The sequence below is a fragment of the Lasiosphaeria miniovina genome (genome assembly GCF_030549165.1).
Source record: "Lasiosphaeria miniovina strain SMH2392-1A chromosome Unknown B0T26scaffold_7, whole genome shotgun sequence".
Lineage (NCBI taxonomy): Eukaryota > Fungi > Ascomycota > Sordariomycetes > Sordariales > Lasiosphaeriaceae > Lasiosphaeria > Lasiosphaeria miniovina.
In genome coordinates this window covers 251,171-271,505 of record NW_026848226.1, presented here as the reverse complement: position 1 = coordinate 271,505, position 20,335 = coordinate 251,171, and the positions used below count along the sequence as shown (strand labels likewise).

General features: G+C 56.6%; 6 protein-coding genes across 6 annotated transcripts; 1 reads left to right on the top strand and 5 right to left on the bottom strand.

Annotated features, from left to right (window-relative positions):
• Nucleotides 1-153: 153 nt before the first annotated feature.
• On the bottom strand, nucleotides 154-1,689 carry B0T26DRAFT_724989 (uncharacterized protein). The gene has a single exon (XM_060442721.1). It carries the CDS (start codon nucleotides 1,674-1,676, stop codon nucleotides 444-446), a length of 1,233 nt encoding a protein of 410 aa, XP_060291025.1. The 5' UTR covers nucleotides 1,677-1,689; the 3' UTR covers nucleotides 154-443.
• Nucleotides 1,690-2,105: 416 nt separating this feature from the next.
• On the bottom strand, nucleotides 2,106-2,567 carry B0T26DRAFT_655187 (heterokaryon incompatibility protein-domain-containing protein; the record flags this gene model as incomplete). The annotated part of the gene is made up of 1 exon (XM_060438605.1): nucleotides 2,106-2,567. A coding segment is annotated over one exon (462 nt), but the record flags the coding sequence as incomplete, so codon positions are not given.
• Nucleotides 2,568-7,547: 4,980 nt separating this feature from the next.
• On the bottom strand, nucleotides 7,548-10,009 carry B0T26DRAFT_679696 (uncharacterized protein; the record flags this gene model as incomplete). Its single annotated transcript, XM_060440383.1, has 10 exons — nucleotides 7,548-7,589; nucleotides 7,657-7,803; nucleotides 7,834-8,059; nucleotides 8,116-8,426; nucleotides 8,483-8,590; nucleotides 8,630-8,671; nucleotides 8,833-9,007; nucleotides 9,085-9,354; nucleotides 9,718-9,840; nucleotides 9,969-10,009. 10 exons carry the CDS (start codon nucleotides 10,007-10,009, stop codon nucleotides 7,548-7,550), a joined length of 1,485 nt encoding a protein of 494 aa, XP_060291023.1.
• A 661-nt stretch (nucleotides 10,010-10,670) lies between these two features.
• B0T26DRAFT_805852 (chaperonin 10-like protein) lies at nucleotides 10,671-12,881 on the top strand (the record flags this gene model as incomplete). The annotated part of the gene is made up of 3 exons (XM_060447168.1): nucleotides 10,671-11,945; nucleotides 12,501-12,599; nucleotides 12,819-12,881. The coding sequence occupies exons 1-3, from the start codon at nucleotides 10,821-10,823 to the stop codon at nucleotides 12,879-12,881; spliced, it is 1,287 nt and encodes a 428-aa protein (XP_060291022.1). The 5' UTR covers nucleotides 10,671-10,820.
• Nucleotides 12,882-13,602: 721 nt separating this feature from the next.
• On the bottom strand, nucleotides 13,603-16,376 carry B0T26DRAFT_875230 (heterokaryon incompatibility protein-domain-containing protein). Its single transcript, XM_060448061.1, has 3 exons — nucleotides 15,932-16,376; nucleotides 14,116-15,878; nucleotides 13,603-14,051 (listed from the first exon to the last, which is right to left on the bottom strand). The coding sequence occupies exons 1-2, from the start codon at nucleotides 16,290-16,292 to the stop codon at nucleotides 14,116-14,118; spliced, it is 2,124 nt and encodes a 707-aa protein (XP_060291021.1). The 5' UTR covers nucleotides 16,293-16,376; the 3' UTR covers nucleotides 13,603-14,051.
• A 1,262-nt stretch (nucleotides 16,377-17,638) lies between these two features.
• Nucleotides 17,639-20,141, bottom strand: B0T26DRAFT_679693 (uncharacterized protein; the record flags this gene model as incomplete). Its single annotated transcript, XM_060440382.1, has 9 exons — nucleotides 17,639-18,178; nucleotides 18,230-18,622; nucleotides 18,701-18,940; nucleotides 19,012-19,141; nucleotides 19,239-19,424; nucleotides 19,587-19,740; nucleotides 19,798-19,818; nucleotides 19,889-19,936; nucleotides 19,988-20,141. 9 exons carry the CDS (start codon nucleotides 20,139-20,141, stop codon nucleotides 17,639-17,641), a joined length of 1,866 nt encoding a protein of 621 aa, XP_060291020.1.
• Nucleotides 20,142-20,335: the final 194 nt, after the last annotated feature.

The window sequence follows — 20,335 nt, the reverse complement described above, 5'->3', positions numbered from 1 at the left end:
CGTTGATCCTTGGCTAACGGCGGACGAGCTCCAGATGACAGAACCTGTTATTGGCTCCTGTCTCACACCTATGTCTCGGCTCTGCTGCCGCGGAGCGAATGCTCCAGCTCATAGCTAACCTTGATGGCCTTTCATGAGCTATCACGGGCTGCTCAATGCAAAGCTGAGGTTACGTATTGAAGGCCAGGTGGGGATATCCTATTGATACTTTAAGTCGAGTTGAGTGTGCTTGAAACTTTCAATGGCTCTCGGCAAGCGACTCGGGTTATGAGTAACTGCTTTGCGCATCCACACACACATGATACCAGGTAGGGGGAGGTATTAGGTATTCAACGGCGTCCTATGAAAGGTAGGTCAGGTAGGCACGGGAAATATTTCAAGCCAATTCAAACAATATACCCGTACTAAAAGTTGTATCGTTTCAATTCCAAGCATTCAAGCCTTCAAGCCAGGACAACGTCTTCGGCCTTCCGCCCCTCGATCAGCAGCTCCCCTCTCATGACGCTGTGGACATAGCACTCGCCGAGGAGGCGGAATGGCGGCCTGCCGCCTCTATCCTGACCGAACGGGCGGAGCGCAAATGGGACGGCTGAGCCGAAGGGCACGAACACGACGTCGCCGGGCTCAGAGGCGGGCGGGACCTGGGCCAGGCGGCCGTCGTCCAGCACGGCCACACGCCGACCAAGGCACAGAGGCGCCGTCGCCATCAGGTAGTCGGACGTCCGCCCCTGCAGCAGTCCGATATGCTCCACCAGGATCGCCTCGTCTTCTTGATCTAAACCGTCCAAAGGGCCGTCGTCGCCACTCCCAAAAACAGCCCGCCAGGCCGGCCAGATCTGCCGCACGGCATCAAAGCCATCAATCATGGCGCTCCTACCACCCTCGTTAACCGGCACCCCCCGGGCGGCACGCAGTATGTCTTCGCCCGTGTGCAGGTCGACATCGCAGCAGAGCGTGCGCCAGACGTACTCGAGGTGCGGGGGGCTGGTCCGCATGTCTGAGGCGAGGAACTCCTCGAGCTGCATGGCCCCCCGCGCCACCGCGTCCAGGTCGCGGTGGTACACGGACTTGAACCGAGCCGGGTCGGCGGGCCCGGGCTCGGCCGCCGCCGCGCCAAGGCGTGCCACGCGCCCAGCCACGACACCCCCGACCTCGAGCCAGCCGGTGGCGGGACTCACACGCACCCGTGCCGGCAACGCGCCCAGGCTTCCTGCCGCGTAGTACTTGTTTACGCCGCCGTCATCACGCGGCGACAGCACATGCAGCGGTCCGCCACGGACGGACCAATCCGGGACCCACGACGGCACACCGCCGCCGCCGCCACGGATGCCGATGTTGGCTGCTGCGCTGTACAGCAGCTTGATGGCGCCGCCCATCATCACCGTGTGCTCGGCGTAGCGCACAAAAGTCTGCGTCGCCGGCTCCGTGTAGTCGGGAACCGCGGTGCCGGTGCGCTGCAGCTGGCCCTCGGCCTCGTCGACCGACAGCCCCAGCAGCGCGTACACGTAGTCTCGCGGGTCGGTGGCCTGCGCGTGCCGGCACCGCTCCAGTAGGTCGATCAGCTGCCACGTCGGGCGGTGGCGGACGCGCGCCCTCGCTGCCCGTCGTGTCCCGTCCGCCAGCTTGCGCACTCCTGCAGCAGGCTCGCGCACCAGGCTCTGCCGCAGCACGACCATGTTGACAAAGTTCTTCTCGGCGAGCTTGAGCACGTGCAGGCGGCGGTGGTGGTGGTCGCCGTCGTCGTCGTCGCCGCCGTCGCCCGTCGGCCGGACCATGTGCTGCACCGCCCGGTTCGCCTCGGCAAAGCGCTCCCAGTCCAGCGCCCAGCCGCCGCACACCAGCTCAACCACCGCCCCCCGCACCACCTCCTGGATCACCCACGTGCGCGACCACCACGGCCGCAGGAACAGCGCCGACAGCGCGCGCCACGCCGGGTCGTGCGGCTCCGGCATCGCCGCCGGCGCCGGCGCCAGCGGGTACGTGTGCGGCTGGATGCGCTGCGCCAGCGGTATGCCGCTGCCGTCGTCGTGCTGCTGCAGCGCGGCGTGGATGTGGTCGACCAGCCCCGGGACCAGCGCGCTCCCGTCGGCCTCGCCGCCCAGGAACACAACTACGCGGCGCGCGCGAGAGTAAAAGGCGCCCATCTGCCGCACCTGGTGGCTCTTTTCGCCCGCGTCGGCCTGGTTGATGCAGATGCCGTCGGCCCAGAGCGTGCGTGGTTGGTCAGGCTGGCGCAGCCGCCGCAGCGCCGCGTGCAGGTTGGCCGTCACGGCCATCGTCTCGTCGCAGTCGCCGTCGGCGTCGGCGTCGCGGATGCGGATGCGCTGGCTCGGCGCCGGGTCGCCCCACACGTACGACAGCGCCTCGTACTCGGGCCATGGTGCTCCGTTGTTGTCGTTGTCGTCGGGGCTGGTGCTGTGCACACGCAGGTTGCATACCACCGGGTCGGCGCCGGCGCCGGGCAGGACCTCGACGGTGCGGAACGAGTCGGGGTCTGGCAGCGGCGAGTACGCATAGCTATCTCTCTCGGGAATGGTTTGCGCCGGGCTATCCGCCGCCTCGTCCATTGTCTGTCGTGTGCGGGAGCGGATTGGACGCGGAGACTTTCAGTGCTCCGTACTTTGCACAATCAGATTGCGAGGAGCGATGTGTTCGGGAGTTAGTTGTGCGGTTCTGCTGTGATACGGGCCAGCTTTCAAAAGTGTTCGATGTGTCGAAGAGACGAGGCGTCTTGGTAGCATTGAGGCTGTGCGAAGCGTTGTCAATGTCTGTCGTGCTCCACCACCAATCAAGACAGGTCACGCAGCCCGAGCCCTCAGATTCCCGCCTTCGTTCTTCTTTCCATCCTGCTCGCTTAGGTCAAGTCGCAGGCCACCAACGACATGAAAATGAAACATTGACTACCATATCTAGAAACCCGTCTCGACTCTCAACGAGTCACCCGGGTTATTTCAGAAGCCGGCAACTCAACTCTTGGACTCTTGCTAGTCCAGACTGTCATACCTCACAAAGCCGAACAACCATCGCTCCGTCGGTCGGTCTTATCTGCAACATATACCCGTGACGAAAACCACCACAGCCAGTTTGAGCTTGTCAGGGCTGTCTCCACGCTACCCAAGTTAGCCGGCCAGCTACTGAAGGTGGGACTGGTGGATATGAGTATGATGTTGGCAAGACTGGCTGGGGCGTTGACAGCGTAGTGGAGGGTGTCCAGCACTGCACCGTAGCCGTGTTCCCACACGCCCGATCTCTCATACGTGGACCAGTTGTCGACAATACAATAGACAGTTGTTCCTTGCGGAACCAGATGGAACATTTCCTTGAACGGGCGGCAGATTGCTTGCTTCCAGGTCCCCCTGCGTCACCCGCTCCTCGTCGCCCTCGAACAGGCCTGGCAGCACTATCAGCTCGGCTTCGACAATCCGGAGATCCACCACGAGAGACAGGATCATCTGTGTGATCAGATAGCGAACAAGGCCCTGGGGACCACATAGGCTGCCGTCCTCTCCCGAATGCATCCCGCAGTAGTATTCTAGGACGACGGCCGAGGGCAAGTCCCGGGACCCCGTTTGGTAGCCTTTGGTGGGGGTTTGGATTCGGCCTTGCTGAAATAGATCCGAGAGTAATGCGCATATGTATGAGAGCGGGCTGGCATTTTCAAACTGGGCTGGGTCGAAGTGTCCGTCAATGCTGACGATTTCCGATCTACCGTTTCTCAGAAGCTCAAGTACTCAGGGGACCATGGACCTAGAGGCTACCTGCTCCATTTCTTCAGGCGAAAACATAGAAGGCCCGTTGTTCAAAACGTAAGTGGCGTCCCTTTTGCTATGAAGGTGGCTGACGTCGACAATCATTAGCAGGTCTTCGGCCATATAACCAGGACGATGAGCGTATTCTTCGGCGGGCCCGACTGCAGGACCACTAGTAGTGTTGAGGCCTGTACAATATATTTGCTTGTTAGGAGTCAGAGCATGAAGTAGTCGAACTAAATTCGGGCGACTTGGCACTTACTCATCTGCTCCATAAGGAAATATAGGAGATGAGACTTGCTCAGGTTAGCTTCGGTCGACAAGTGTAGTAGTCTTTGTTGCTGTAAAATGTCATCTAACTAAGATTTTATCGAAGCAGTATTCGACTCTTCCTTACGGGTTAAGAGAGACGGGTCATGTTCAGACAGAGAAGCCAGATTCCCGCTGCATGTCAAGCAGACCGCTGCATGTAAAGCAGACAAAATTGCAACCCGGTATGTCCGGCAAGAGATCCCACGCCGCTACCGGCAGCGACACCAAGACGACTGTCGAGAAGCCCCGGTAGACTCCTTCGACGGTGACGTCTGTAGTAAGCAGCGGAAACGAAGCCCAGCGCTGGCATCAATTCAATCAGGCCAAATATGAAGCCTTATTTGACTGTATTTGAGGCCCAAAATGGTGTATTTATCTGTGTAAGAGGCTCTCTCTGATTGGGTGGGTTTTATTTGACTTAATTGACGGAATTTGCCGCTCCACCAAAAAACAAGGAAATCGAGCCCTGAATGGCACTTTGAGACCGGAAAAAAGCCCTTGACCTTCAGGATCCTCATTTACTTGCCCAATTCTTCGTACACATGAGGTAATTCAGGGCTTCGTCGACCATACTATGTCTCTGTGTGCCAAGGACCGGTTTTCCCTGGCTGAATGCCCTCTCGCACTCTGTTGACATAGACGGTATTGACAACAAGTCAAAAGCCATCTTTGACAACCGGGGCCAACGCTCTCTTCTTTCCTTCCACCAAGCCAGTATATTATCCACCCGCCTGACGCTTTCGTGAAGGTATTCAGCTAGTTCATCCTTCTGGTTGGGGTCATCAGGGTCATTATGGTAGTCGTGAGTAATAAGATGACTCCCTCGACCTTCGTGAGGCGTACGAACCGGCACCGGGAGAGGGATGACGGCGTACTCGGCCTGGTAGAGACCCCGGAATGCCCTCATCGCTTCTTCGGCCCGCCCACCGCCCAGGAACTGGGTTACCCACTTCTCCCTATGCCCTGGGTGTAGTATCATGGCCGACCAGTATGCTGGGCTCTCCTCCATCAATCCAACGTATTCTCTGAGCTTCTGAATAGCTAGGCCAATGCTTGTTCGAAGAAAGGATAGATGATCGTCGTCAAGATCAGGTGTTGAGGGCGGCGGGGAGGGTGGAGGGTTGTTTGGTAGGTCGGCAACAAGGTCGAGGGAGGGCGGCCTGATCTGGCCGGTCGGCAGGCGCCGGGGTAGGTCGATGACCGAGTCGTCGAACCGGGCAAGAAGACGACGGTTACGCTGCGACCGTTGTGATGCTTCCCTAGTAAACAACACGCCGTTGTCATCGTCGTTGTCTATGCCGAATGATAGAGGCTGTTGGCTTGCGACCGTGATCTCTGGGTGGGTGTGTACTGGGCCGCCGGTAAAATCGGTAATGGCTTCAAGGTTCGGGTGTAGGGTTCGAAGGCGATCCTCAAGCAGATCGATTAGCCACTCCTGTGTAGCGAGGACTTCAGGAAAGGTAGCCGCGCGCCCTTCAAACCACTTTGTAATCTTCTTGAAAGGTTCAAGAATAGACAAAACAAGGGAAAGTAGGTGCCAGTCACTCGGTTGTAGCAGGTCGGCGGCGGGCATACGCTTCCGAGGGTCCTTCTCGCTCTGATTTTTATGGCACCAGTAATCTACTTGGCTCTGTAATTGCACCGCGCGTTCGATCATGAAGAAAACAGAATTCCAACCCGTGGAATTATCACCACAAAGCTGTAAACCTTCGACTGACCTGTCAAATATAACCGTGCCGAATTCCTGTGCATCTTCATCGCCGAGCTGATTGCGCGCGACCTGTAGGAAGGAATCCCGGCGTTGTGGTGACCTCCGAATAAAGTGGACGACATTATGAAGCTTTCAAACCGGCCCTCTCTTTCGCCACATCTTCAACAACGCTTCTTCCTGCTCGGGCGGTAACTGGCCGATGAAGTCATCGTCAAAGGTTCTTTCGAGGCCAGTCGACTTGCCGAGAATGAAGGCCTGCGCTGCTAGGTTGAGGATGTGGCCGAAGCAACGTACACGACGCTTTGTGGCTAAGGAATCCCGGGAAAACCGGCCAAGGCCAGGAATTAACGACTCCAAGGTAAATTTTACTGCCCAGTCGTTCGAATCCACGTTGTCACACTGAAAATAACCAACGTTATTAGCGAAGCCGTAGTCGTTGACTAGCCGAGAGATGTAGAGAGCCTGGTTCTCGCCGCTGTGAGAGCCTCGAAGGTGCGGCATTCCAAGCAGGTCTTGTTGTACGGCGCTGTTAACATCGGTGTAATGCACGAAGACCGCTAGGTAGGAAACTGTCGCGTTGGAAGTCCAAATATCGAATGAGAGATGCTTCTTGTATGGCGATGCGGCTAACCTCTCACGTAGGGCCTGTTGTTCAGCCTCAAACCTCTTTCGAATATGCTCTCGTATGGTGTTGTGCGAGGAAGGAATCAGGGCGGCTGTCTTCTCGGCATTCAGGTTCATGCAAAAATCACGAAATCCCTTATGCTCAACGATGCTGAAAGGCAGGTTCGAGCCGACGACTAGATCGATGAGCTTCTCTTCTATAGAGAGCTTGTGAGGTAGTAAAACATGCCTCGCGCGCTTCGTATTGACCACTTCAAGCGTACGTTGCCTTTTTCCTGGCCTCTCAATACCAGACTGGGAATTGGATAGGTATAATTTGTGGTCTTTTTCCAAATGTATAGTCGCCGAGCTTGTTGACTCTGCCTTGAACAGCTTCTCGCAATAGTGGTATGCCCAGTAGTATTCTCACTCGATGACGGCGTTGTTGATGACTTGGGCGACCTAGTAGCCGTGATCACGAATCCACGATGTCCTTTTTGGTGTTTTTCCTGCCCACTTTTCCGGTATGAAGGACCCTCTTGATATTTTTATCCTCGGCCAATCCTTGACTTCAATTCCTGCTAGATCTTTGAGATCTACTCCCTCTTCAAGGAGCGCATCGAACTGTCTAGCTACTCGTGATTGCTTCGGACGAAGGGAAGGAGGACGATTTTCGGCGGTAGGGAGGCTTGTCGAGAGGGTCGTGACATCAACGGTGGAGGCAGGCATGTTGTCGAGGACTCGGGAGCCAAGGAAGCAGGGAAATCGCTGCAGGAAGATAGGATTCGACAGTTTATTTACAGCGGTTGGCGATAGTTGCATTGCAGCGGCACGGCGGCACTCGAATTCAGGGCATTCGAGGATTTTCCCGGGACTAGAAAATGCAGGGTTGGCCTTGGTCAGGGACTGCCCTGGTGCCAGGAAAACCCGGAAAATTGGGCCCAAAAATGGCTCAACCAATGGGAAATATTTACAAATATGCCAATTAACCTGACCCTCAATTTGGCCTGAATTTGACCTCTAAAATGGCTTATTTGCCTGCAAATACGGATTTCCTTATTTGATTGATTTGGCATTTATTTGGATTGGTGCCAGCGCTGACGAAGCCAGCCACCGATGGCAGGTGTCGCCGTCGTCTCTCTGCAGGTCCTCTGAGAGGGTAATGCTCGTGATCAACCTCGGACGTTCTGCAACAGAGGCGCCCTCGCTGGGGTCTGCATCGCCACGTCGTAGAGTCACGACGTCTGAGGATAGAAGCGAATTAGGCCGCAGAGACAGGACGATGCTCGGGGGACACAGGTCGCTGGACGGGATGTAGTGCACTGGCGTCCGCCTCCACTCGAACAGGCTGCCCTCGGAGATGTGCCGGGGCGGCATCTCCTTGAGCGAGACGAGGATCTCGGCGTGCAGCTTCACAACCGAAAATGCCTTCGACTCGGACGCCTAGCGGTGCAGGACCCTAGTCAGCGTCGTCGTGAAGGAGCGGGGCCCGGGAGGCGGGGCGACGGAGTCGAAGCCGCTCGCCGCCATGGTCTCGGAGAAGACGCGGAGGGGCGGCGACGCCGAGCCGGCAGAGTAGCAGTAGTCCAGGAGGAACAGCGTGTCAGATGCGGCCTTGTGCAGGATGTCTTCGCAGGTGGACCATTTGATTTCGGCAAACTGGTCGTGGCTCGAATCGCGAAGGCTGCATGTCGTTTGGTCAATAAGGTCTCGACTCTCATGGAAAGCTTAAGGACTGACTGACTTGCGCCAAAAAAAACCTGCCTGCCATCATCGATCCTCCCGTGGCCGACATAGTACAGGACAAACAGGTTGTGGTTGCCATCGAACCGCTCGATCCAATCGCTGATGGTCTGCGTCAGGTTGAGGGCGGGCTTGGCTGACGGGATCTTCCAGTGTTCGACATCAAAGCCGTAATTGAGACGCAACACGTCAGAGAGCCGCTGCACTTCGTCGCTGACCCCAAGGTCATCGAATTCCCATTGCAGGAGCAGGGTGTGGACAGACGTGTAACGAGACAGGCCGGGGGTGGACGAGGCTCTGTTGGCGGCCTGGTATGTGCCCAGTCAGAGCGGCGACAAGGTGGCATAAATCAGGATAGACTTACCAACTTCAACGCGTCGACTACCTTGCCAAAGTTGCGGATATGGCACACAGACGGGGCGATGTTGTGGGCTAAGGCGAGCGAGAGAGGAGAAGGGAGACCAGACTGCAGCTGTGAGACACGACTAGAGGTCGTACATCATCAACTCACGGCCGAGAAAGCCTGGCTCAGATCCTCTGGGAACTGCGCGACCTGCATTGCGTCCACCAGTTGGTTGTTCGACGAACAGAGGTTGATGTGGGGCAGACGGTAGCTTGATCACAGGATTGGTAAGATTGATAGCAGCTGCAAAGCAACTGCCAAGCGAGAGGAACGCAGGACTTATGATTCAGATGCAAGCAAAATCAACGGACTTTGATTTCACGGCCAGGCCATGAAGTCTTGGGAAGTTGGCAGACCGTGATCTGGCAAGGCTGCAGCATCCGTACACCGCTCATAATCCATGTCGAGGAAGCGTCCTGAACCAGCGCCGCCATCAACAACGTGTCGAAGACGGCACCAAATACAATGTCGCCCGCGCCAGAAGCGCTGTCGGAGAGCTTCGGGAAGTCTTTGGCCAAGTACGTGCATGTATCTGGGTACCGGTACTGAAGTCTTTTATCAACCAAGACTGGTTGAAGGCGGCCTTGAACTTGCTGGCGGCGATCAGCTTCAGGTCGGGCACCATGTATCTGTCGGCCAAGGCGTAGACGCGGGCGTGAAAGAGCATGGCCGACGTGTTCTTGGGTTTATTGTAGTCGGAGCGGTACATAAAATACAGCATGGCCTGCACGGCAGCGCTGTCGACATCCTCCAGCTTGATGAGGCGGGTCTTGTTCTCCTTTTGACGTGTTAGTTTAGCGGCGGTCTGGGGCACGCCGGGAGTGTCGTAATTACTTTCCAGGGACCCAGAGCATTACACATCTTCTTGAAGACGTCGGAGCGCGCAGACAAGACGAGTCGGTAGGCTTTGAGCTTTTCCCAATTGAAGCAACGACGACGTCAGACAACCAGTTGTTGGCATTGAAATATCTATCAGGCGTGGTTAGCTGAGCCGAAATTTACGGGCCCGAGTCGCCGCCCCCAAAAACCGACCGCGTCCTGCGCGACCTAGCCGTCAGGCTTTCTCACCCGAAACTGAGAAGCGCAATGCAGCACGGAAAGGACGAGTTTGACAGCCTGCTGAGAGAAACCCCTGACTACGCGGCCGACATGGTCACCTACAAGCTCAAAGTCGACAGGCATGTCAGGAAGCATACATGTGCTCAAGGACATTCGAAGCAGCGACGCAAAAGAAACCGTGCTTCTCCTGCATGTTTTGCACTGAGCGGAGGTTCTGGGGGCCGCACGGGCTGCCTATTGGCGAGTGAATCGGATGAAGCCTTGAAATGGCGTTTATAAGAAGACAGGGCTGGCATTCTATCTTGTACAGTGTAGCCACGATTAGGACCCAGTGCAGCGCAGTTGTACGAGCGTAAAGGACCAAGGGCGAGCGTGGTAATCATCTTACTTTCCAGGGTCCTCGGCCGGGTTCTCTGTCGTGGCCGCCATGGCGGTGCTGAAGCTTTGCTTGGTTCCGACTTTGGGCACACGTCCGATCGCGTTTAGGTTGGAGGTGAGAAAATTTGAAAATTTCCAGGTTGTCAAGAAAGGCAGGTGAGGTACCTTGGCTATTTTGGAGTGGCTAGCCCTTTTTTGGCAGGGGCGCCCTGGAAGGCAAGCAGTGGGCAACAGGTGGCTGCCAGCGTCACAAGTTACCACAGAGCCAGCACATTCAGTGAACTGGAGCTCTGTAGCTAGGTACCTAGTGAGGGGTCAACTAAGGTGAGGTACCTTATCGTCGCCAATCGACGCCGGGAATGAGACCGTGAAAAATTCAACATTTTCTAACCGCAAGAAGCCGCCCGGTCCAACGCAGACAACGAGTCGGGGCCGAACTCTTTTGTCCATTTTCGGTGTCATCCTGCTGTCTAGTCGGGATTTCAGCTCGCTTCACGCGCTTTCCTCGGCTACGACTAACACGCAAACAGCAATCCGCAGGATCAACATTCTGCCTCAATCATACCTTGCCTTACTTGGCCCGCCGCATCGCAACAATGCGAGTTCATTGGTTCAATTCCAGCACCCACATGCGAGCCGATTATTCAGCCAGGACTTACACCATCTTGCTGCGTGCCTTAGTCAACCAGGATGATAGCAGGCTGACCCGCGGGCCATCGTTGATACGACCGCATTCGGACGTGTGAAAGACATAAAGGCTGCAATTCTGGCACCCAGGCTGGACACCGGACGCCATGCAAGCAGATCATACCTCGAAGCAGACTTTGGTTCAACAAGAAATCTCCACAAGAAACACGCAACAATGGCCATGCGAGCTCTCATCCTCAACGCCGAGCAAAAGACGGCCACGGTCCAGCAACTCCCCCGGCCCCGCCCCAGGCCAGGCGAGGTCTTGATCCGCGTCGAGGCCGTGGCCCTCAACCCCGTCGACGCGACGTACGTGCTGCACCCGCTGGGCGCGACGGGCCGCACCGTCGGCAGCGACTTTTCCGGGACGGTGGTCGAGTTGGGACCGACGTCCAAGCCCAAGCCCAAGCCCAACAACATCCTCGCCATCGGGCAGCGCGTGGCCGGCTTCCTGCAAGGCGCTTGTAGCGCCAACGACCGGCCCGGCGCCTTCGCCGAGTACTTGACGTGCGCGGCGGACCTGGTGTGGCGCGTGCCAGACTCTATCACGCTCGATCAGGCCGCTGCCGTCAGCCTGTGCGCGCTCACGGCTGCGCAGATGGTCTTCTACCGCCTCGGCCTGCCCGCGCCGTTCGCGTGGTCCAAGGGGACAGAGGCTGACGATGACAAGGCCAAACCCCTGACTGTCTTCATCTACGGCGCCTCGACATCCGTCGGCATGTACGCCGCGCAGCTAGTACGATGCAGCACGCAGGCGAGCGGCCGGACCCTGACGCTGCTCGGCGCGGCGAGCCCCCCACGCTTCGCCCTGCTGCAGGCGGCGTACGGCTACGACGCGCTGGTCGACTACCGCGCCGCCGACTGGGCGGAGCAGGTGCCAGCGCTAGCTTCCGGGGGGGTCGACTTCGCCGTCGACTGCATCGCCACGGGCAGCACGGTGCAGCGCGCGTGCAGCACACTGCGCCAGAACCCCGGTGACCGCCCGCGGGTGGCCGTGGTGCGCTCGCGCCAGAGCAAGGCGTGGGACGGCGCCGAGCTGCCGACCGAGCCCGTCTACGGTGCCGTGTGGGAGGGCCTGGGCGCCGACGTGCAGTACCACAGTGGCATCGTCGTGCGCGCGTCTGAGGACGCCAGGCGGTTCGCGGCGGCGTTCTACGAGTGGCTGGCGGGAGCGGTCGGGAGCGAGCTGGCACCGAGCCCTGTCCGCCGCATGCCTGGCGGTCTGGACCGGGTTGTCTCCGATGGGCTGGCGTTGATGGGCCCTGGTCCTGTGCAGAGGTCTGAGGAGTGGATGAAGCCGGTCAGTGCTGAGAAGCTAGTGTACAACGTGCAATCCAGTCTCTGAATTTTTGTTAGCGTGGCTTGGGCAGAGCAAATTTTATGCCCTCGCGAATATACTGGCCAGGAAAAGCCGTGTTGCAGAGAAGAGACAGGCTTCTAGGATTCTAAAGTACCCAGGTATTCAAATGTATTTTACCTCCTTCGGCGAAAAATCTTCAGGGAGAGCCGTAAAGTACCGATGCCTTTCGGGGTGGCGTAAAACTGAACAGACTTAATAAGGTGGTCCATCACACCTCAACTGGGCACTCTCAAACAGCCTCATCGTCGGCTTTATTATTTATCCATCTTAATTTGGCTGCGTTGGACCGGGCAAACTTGAACAGAGCTATCGATATACCAATGTTTTGTCTCCGCCTGGATGCTGGCCTATGATTCGACCCATTAGATATTAGCCCTTGTCAACACTTGCTTTTTCACGCTTGTTGACAGCGCCTGTCAAAGGTCTCGCAGCTGCATTGCTGCCTTTCTAGTGCTACTTGACGGCTGCACTCTCACCTTTTTCTCTTGTTGCAAGAATCAATACACATGTCGTGGCGCGCGGGTGTGGCTCACGCGCTTAAGCCATTCGCCCCGTGCTCTCAACAACTCAACAAGCCCGTACCGGCATACCCTGGTATGCCCACACTTACTTAGCGTGCTCACAACTGCTCGACCTTTGTTTTGTACATAAACTGGTCTTTTCCTTTGTTTACTACGTACTGAAAGACAAGCTTTCTCAATGCCATCCCTTGTTGTGTTTTCCGTGACTGATCTTGCAAGTCTGTTCTCTCCAAATCTCCATCTTTCTCCCGATCAATGTCAGTCTGTGCTAGTTAGACACGTGCCTCCGTAGGTAGCCGGGATCTCCCTGCAGTACTCCGTACTAGGTCAGGGTTTCCTGGGTTACTACGTGTAGATTCTTATAATACGTAGTTGCTTAAATAGATATAGGACGTTCTCGTGATTTCGGCTAACCGGTACCGAAGATTCGTAACAGAATTTTACACGCAAAGTACTATTAAGACGGCATAACTGCGGGTATTCCACTATCAACCCGTAACACTTTGTTCACGCGTCTCCAATCACAGCCTAGGGAGAGGTTTGAAGTTCTCTCCCAACTAGCATTCCCCCAATTCACCTCTCCCTTCATGCATCACCCAAGTAGCTTTTCATAGCTCGAAACCCCGCACCTCCAGGCATAGTTACATATGCATGCGTGCGCCCTACTATTGGTAGTCTTCTAGACCTTTATGGGGGGCATTCCGAGGGCTGAACGAAGCATTACTGGTGCACATGGACTCGACTGAAGATAGGGTGTAATTTTCTTGTCAACTTCAATGCTGTCCCAGTCCGACTATTTTACCTAAGATAGGTAAGTACTCCGCGCTATCGAGCGAACCACCGATTGGCTCATGTTAACCGAGACTTCATGATTTGGCAGTCCGACAAGGTGCCAGGTTCTTAGTGGTGCGTGCAACCGGCATCATATGCAGGCTAGAAGTCAACTGACAGCAATGTCCCTACATTCCTCTCGTCTGGTGGTGACTGGGTTTGTGCCTCGTGATGGTGCTTGTCGAGCGCCTTGGTGATGGGTTAGCCGCTGATGGCCAAGAGCTTCTCTTCCTACAGGCGTCCGCCGAGAACTTGAATAGATGCTGGTACGCCGTCGTAGGCCCCGGTCGTCTAGGTGTTGACGGCTAGAATTCGCTAGTACTTCAGGTGCGTGAGGTGTAGGGAACACTCAACAGGCCTCCCAGTTCTTCTTATCGACCTCCACAGGGACGTAGCCGTGGTCGAATTTGTCAACCAATATTCGGAACACCTCTGGCAACGGAAAATTCCGGTGGTGCCCTATATAAGTAGGACGTGGCAACTTAAACAACGCCTTATAGAATGAAGCTATTCGCAAACAATATAAGATTACGGGAGGGAGCCGGAGCCGGCTCCTCCTCTGGGTGCTGCGCCCAGGTAGGATGAAGGGCGGTATCACACCGAGGAAGTGGGCTGACAGCTGTCTAATGGATGTCTAAGGCCGGACGTCATTCTGGAGGGAAATGAAGGACGGGCAAACTCTTGAAGTATGACCCTTTATATAGACGGAGTTAGTCCGCGAGACTTATTGATGCCGTATAACTAAAGCATCTGCCTACCTATTCGATGACAACCTCCTGAAACGTCCCCGCTGCGGCAAAGCTTCTGATAATTTGCTCTTGATAGGTTGTCATGTCGTCAAATTGCAACCCCCCAAAGCCAAACGGGAACAGTCCAAGCCTCTCGAAGCTGCTGCCGCCGGACCGCCGCCCTAGCACGAGGCCGTGCATACCGACATATGGAGACGTAGTCGAGACCGCCGCCATGCAGACCGGGAGCAAATATACCGTGCTTGGGCCCCACGATGTTGGGCTCGCTTCGATTGACCGCCCGACTGTGGCTTGTTCGCCGTCCGCGTCGGCACTGCTGCCTCGTGGGACAAGCTCGCAGTCGTGGAAGAATTGAGGCAATTGTTGGTCGTCCGTAAACGCCACGGTACCCTTGAAGCTAACCGTGTAGGCCCCGGGATTGCCGGACTTGCGATTGACCCGTATCCCCGCCCAAGAGGAATTGTAACGCATCTCGCCGGTCATGAGGATGCCAGCGAGCGTGATCGATCCAGACCGCACTGCGCCAAATGGATCCGCTGTGGCGAGGGATACATCGACCTTGTTAATAAGGGCGCAAGCGTTGAAGCTTTCAGAAGCTATCGCCGGCATGATGTCGACATTCCCCTTGACAGACGCCCAGGAAAACGAAGGCGCAATGTAGCTCTGTGGCAGCAGGCTCCGGACGCGGTAGTGCTGATACACGTACCAAGACAATCCAGCCGGCAGTGTGGATTGCCAGATGCCGGCGTAGTAGGCTGAATTTTCGTACAAAGAAAACTTCCTAGCCATGCCAGCGAATGCCACCAGCTTATCCGTCTCTTTGGTCAGAGACCGGAGCGTATAATCCGAGATTAGAGTGTTCCAGCTCTCATGCCTCTGCCCGGGGCTAGACCTGCGCCAGATCTCGAGCGACCCTGGTCCGTGAGACCCCTTGCGCGGCTCCTCCCTTGCCGTCCCGTGCATTGGTTGGCCGATATTGCTGTCCCAGGGCGTGATGCCCGAGCATTCACATACTCGAGCTTTTCGACACTCCCACTGGACTTCATCCGACGAGAAGACCATTGTGCGTCGCGAGAGGACTTTTTCTTGCATGATCCAGCCGCGGAGATCGGTTGGATCGAGGGTAGCGTCGAACGCCTTGCCATACGAGTGGATGCCCGTCTCAAACCGCTTCCGTGCTAGGAGCTGCTCTGGTGGACTGTCGAGGTGGCCGGTATCGTCTTCTAAGCCAAGGACCAGTGGCATAGTCCTCTGCTGCTTCAGAAATGAGATAGAGCCGTCTTTCGAGGACGCTGCGGATATGGTGAAGTGCGCATTGCTGTAGACATGAGCCATCTGCGCAGCTTCCTGGACCCAGTCACCTGCGTCGTCTTGGATGATGCAGAGGGCATCGATCCAGATGTACGCGATGTCGAAACGAGCTGCGACAGTAGCGGCATCTTGGAACGTGTTGGGGAGGCATTCCCGCGGCAGTCCGCTCCGGAAGGACTTGTAGCTGGCGGTCGTGAGCTTGACGGGAAGGTCGCCGCCCCAGCAGTGGCTAAGTGCAACATAGGGCATCGCATCACCCTGCTTGGTTTCCACGAGAGAGACGACTCCTGCAGAACATGAATCAAAGTGCAAGAGTCGGGTGGGGAGGCGAAGTGGTCCCTCTTGAGCACAGGATGCATGTGTTGCGCACCACGTGAGGCAGTCCTGGAGGAATATCCAGGTGGACGCCGAGTCTGTCCGTTCACCGACGGCGATCGGTTTGCCAAATGGGCTCGGCAGACCTTTCAAAATGTAAGTAATCCGCGTGATACCGTCCTTATCAAAGAGCTCTCACCGGAGTGCTCTCGATATATCTCGAGCGCTTTATGGTGTACTTGGAATGGCCGGACAAGGATTCGCTCCCCCCTGGACGTCGGACAAGTGGGGTTACTGATTTTGAGGGTTTCAAAGGTCGGACGATCGCAGTAACCTGAGTAGCTATCACCGTTGAAGTTCCACCGTACAAAGATGCCGAAAAGGTGCTGGATCTGTAGCAGGTAGCCGCAGAACCGACACCCGTTCTTGTGACTCCCCTCAAGATACGAGACGTAGGGCGCTCCATGGAGCCCTGTGCCCCTCGGCTCGTTGTCATCAATTACGAGGTTGCTGCAGAGTTTGCACCGCTCAGGCTGTTGTTGAAGGGCAGCTTCAGCCATATCGCCACAAGACGGTGGACAATTTTGCAACTTTTGACTGGGTACGATTGGGAAGGCGATGACTGTAGTCTCAGAATCTCAGCCACAGCGGTTACCGCGCGATCTTGGGCACGCACACTAGAGTACTGATCCCTACACTACTGATCCCCACACTACCAGATTCCCACACTACCAGATCCCCACTACCAGATCCACACTACCAGATCCCCACTACCAGAACCCTTCCACCAACCAATCAGAGGATAAGCCCAAAAAGCGCGGCCGCTGTCAGGAGTTTGAGTGCGCCCCACAGCTATACGCACTTGCCACTGTGGGGCTGTGGGAGTGTGCGAATTGCTCTTTCCTTTTTTTGCCTGTGCACTAACAGCCACACCGTCATGGCCTAGCAGTGCCTTGGAAGCCTGTTGCAGCCCTTGGAAGCCTGTTGCAGCCCGTGAATACCCGTTGTGTGGTGGTAAAATTGTTAGATGAGACGAATCCAGACGACTGCACCCTGGTCTGACCCATGTGATGCGTCGCCGCTTTTTGCTCAGGCCTGTTCAGGCGCTGCTCACCTCTGCTCACCCTAATAACCTGGCTGAGTCGTCATAGCGTCTCTGCTCTTAGGATTTGGTGAATCAACGCCCAGAATTGGGCCCAGTAGTCTACAACCCAAGACCTAGCTAGGCCAGCAACTTTGACTCTCGGCGCAGTGGTTGTACTCGGATCAGTGGCGCACAATAATGACCAGAAACTAGAAACTGGGTGCCTTAGGTCCACGAACCTGCGTCAACGGGCCAGAACTGGAATCAGTAGCCCAGAATTGAAGTCAGCGGCCCAGAAGTGGGGTCCATGGCCTTGAATTAGACTCGGCGATCTAGGGTTGGGGTCAGTGACCTAGAACTGGGTTCGGTGACCGAGAACTGGGTTCGGTGGCCGAGAACTGAGGTCCGTGAGCTATATATAATTGGGTGTGGCCCAGAACTGGGCTCAGTGGCTTAGAATTGGGTTCGGTGACCCCAGATTGAAGTGTTTCTGTTTTGCAAGGTACAGGAAAATTTCTCACAATATTCCTAGACTAGGGTGATCGTTGCCGCTTCGGTTTCATAGGTTTTCATGTCCTCTCCGTTCATGATGCCTTCAACGAAGCACTCGCCAACAGCTCGTAACGTTGCTCGTCGCGTCCCGTCGCATCTTGTGGCGCAAACCGAAGCAGGTAAGGGACACTACCTCCGCTCAGCAGAGTGACAACGTCGCCCTCCCTTGCAGTCCAAGGGCAGAGCCCGCACAAGCCGTTGGCGGCCACAAAGAAACACGGCTCGACACAGGCGGGAAGCTCGTTTGCCTGGTGCTGCTCGTAGGATCCGCTACCGGTGGGTTGCACAGTAGGAGGGTACGGCTCGGGGAACCGCCGTCTCCGCGGGCGGGCTGTCGTCGCAGAGGGTCCGTTGCCACGCCCTGGCCGGCGTGCAGTGAACATAGGACAAGATGTCGAGGGAGCGGTACTCTCGGATCCACCATCTCGTGAAGTCGGCAGCCACGTTAATCGCGGGCTTGCCGTAGTCTGGCCGCAGGGCCGCCGGTATCGCGCTGGCAACGCAGGTCTCCCGGCCAAAGGTAAGAAGCGCGAAGAGTTTGTCCCTGGGGTCGGTGGCCTTGAGATCCAGCGCCGCGAGGAACACGTCCAAGATGGTCTGCCGCTCCTGTCGATCGCCCTCTGCCGTCTCGGCGGCTGGCCTGCCGTGGTCCGCTCGGATGCGTTCCTGCCTTACCTTGCCGGCGTCTGCTAGCGTGGTCCATATGGCGGGCATGGTCAGCTGGCCTCGAAGGTTTGGCGCCTGGCTCTTGTACTGAGGCATGTCGAGCAGCCGGTTGACCATGAGCAGCTCCGGCCACTCGATGGTCTCCTTTCCGCAGTGGACCAGGGTCCGCCGGGAGAGAATCGCTTCCTAGACGACCCACACGCGCTGGAACCAGGGGTGCTGGAAGAGGCTCTGCATGAGATACGACAGGTGCGCGTGTCCTTCCCCGCCCGCAGCCTGCACTGCCAAAGAGCTGAAGCCAGATGCGTGTCGATTGAAGATCTCCCACATGGAACCGAAGGATATCCAGTCCAGTCCGCGGTTCGCAGTCTCGAGGTGCTCGACCTGAAGAGTGTGCTTCGAACCGGCACACCGGCACTCCCCGCCGGAGCAGAGGCGCTGGTCGAAGTTGAATATGTCTCGCACGATTGGGAGCGCCACTTCGACGCCCGAAGTCTCGTCCTCGTCGAGCCAGACGTGCACGGTTGCTGCGCGGGAGAATATGTGTCCCATGATGCCGACTTGTTGAGCCCTCTCCTCGAGGTCGTGCTAGTTGATGCAAAGGGCATCGATTGAGATCCGCAATGGCTCTTGCTCGCTCCTGAGCCGTCTGATTGCCCTTTCCACCGCGCCGGAAACGCTAAAGGGCGCTTCGCTAGTGTTCTCGCTTCCAAGCTCAGCACCAGTCTCCAAGACGATATTCGCACTCTCTGCTGAGTTGTCCCGGCAGTACGAAAGGGCGTGAAAATCCGCCGCGTCCTCGGCGGCTCCGTCCAAGCTTGTGTGCTCAAAGCGAGCGTGAATGGCGTCTCCGGGCGCGCCGGGCTTCACGACGAGGAGGCGGATCTGCTGGTTCTCGTAACGGAGCTGCTAGAACTAGTAGGCAATTATTGGCCTAGTAGACCATGACCCGCTTGGGGACTTGGTCCTGCTTCGACGGGCTGGTATTCGATCTCGATGCTGGCTTCCCGGACGATGTTGACCCAACCCAGGGAGTTGGCTTTCGGGATGATCTGGATGATGTCGCCCGGGCGCAACAAATGGAGCCATTTCTTGCGTGTGCAGGAGCTGTCAAGATCCCAGCGAGTGGTGACTTTGAAGAACTCTGGATCCGCGACGCGGTTGTGTTGTAGCAGCTTGCGAATCGCCACTTCCAGCCACCCACATCCCCATGAACGCGACTAGCGGCCGCCTCATGATCACCGCTTGCCAGACGGTCGACTGCGAAGCCGACCGGCTAGGGGCTGCGCCGATGGTTTGGCTCTTGAATGACGAGCAAGACCAAGAGCACGGCTTGTGCCTCGACGCAGAGTGCGCGATTCCGTGGTAGAATTCTTCTTCTTGAAAAAACCTGTTCATGTCCTACGAGAACATAGTGTTCTTCTACGTCCGGTTAAAACCGGGAAGCTTGACCATGCATATGTAGATCGTCAGCACAAGTTCTTTCTGTACACATATGTAGCCTTGGTCGAAGTCATTTTGCCCCTGAGCCCCTGGCTTGACGCCAACATACATGTAGTTTTTGATATTAACATTCCGAAATCTGGTCTTGATCCTTTTACGTGCAATATCCTTAATGGCGGAGCCGTACTTGACGAGAAGCTCCCCTTTGCATGCTGACTGTATGATGGCTAGCCTAGGCGGGACGCCTGCCCGACTGGAATCAGCTTTGGGCTCCAAGTCCGCTTAGGAGAGTGACACTTACTATTCAAGTCAGTACCTACAGGGATCGTTTATCGGGTAGTCTTCGTCACGTTAACATAGTAGTCCGTAATGGTGGCAGGGGGCGGGGGGATGGGTGGTGGCAAAACTGACCTGCCGCTGTAACCAGACAGGCGATGGCGCCTTCGGACTGAACTAAGACTAGTAGCCCATCTATCTGAGGACCCCCAGTCTAAAGCGCGGCGTCTATACCCTCCTCGCGTGACTTCTGCCGTATAAACACGAGCGCATTGTTACATGTGCTGCCTTCAATGCTATGGGACGGACGCCATGCTGCGCGCGAAATTGTCCTGGCCAGTCGACCACGCTCCATGCCGGCCAGGAATCCCACCTTCTTCTTCGGCATGCTCCCTATTATGAGCGACGACGTCTTTCAAGCTGTTGATTTTCGAAGGGTTTGCAGTCCACGCGGCTATATAGCTCTTCAAGTTGTTGTAGAAGTCCGTCTTCACGACAGTGAACTCTGACTGGTGGGTCTCGCTAGCTGAGGTCGAAAGTAACCGGTGGCGACGAATGACACCTTCTGCAACTGCACGGGTT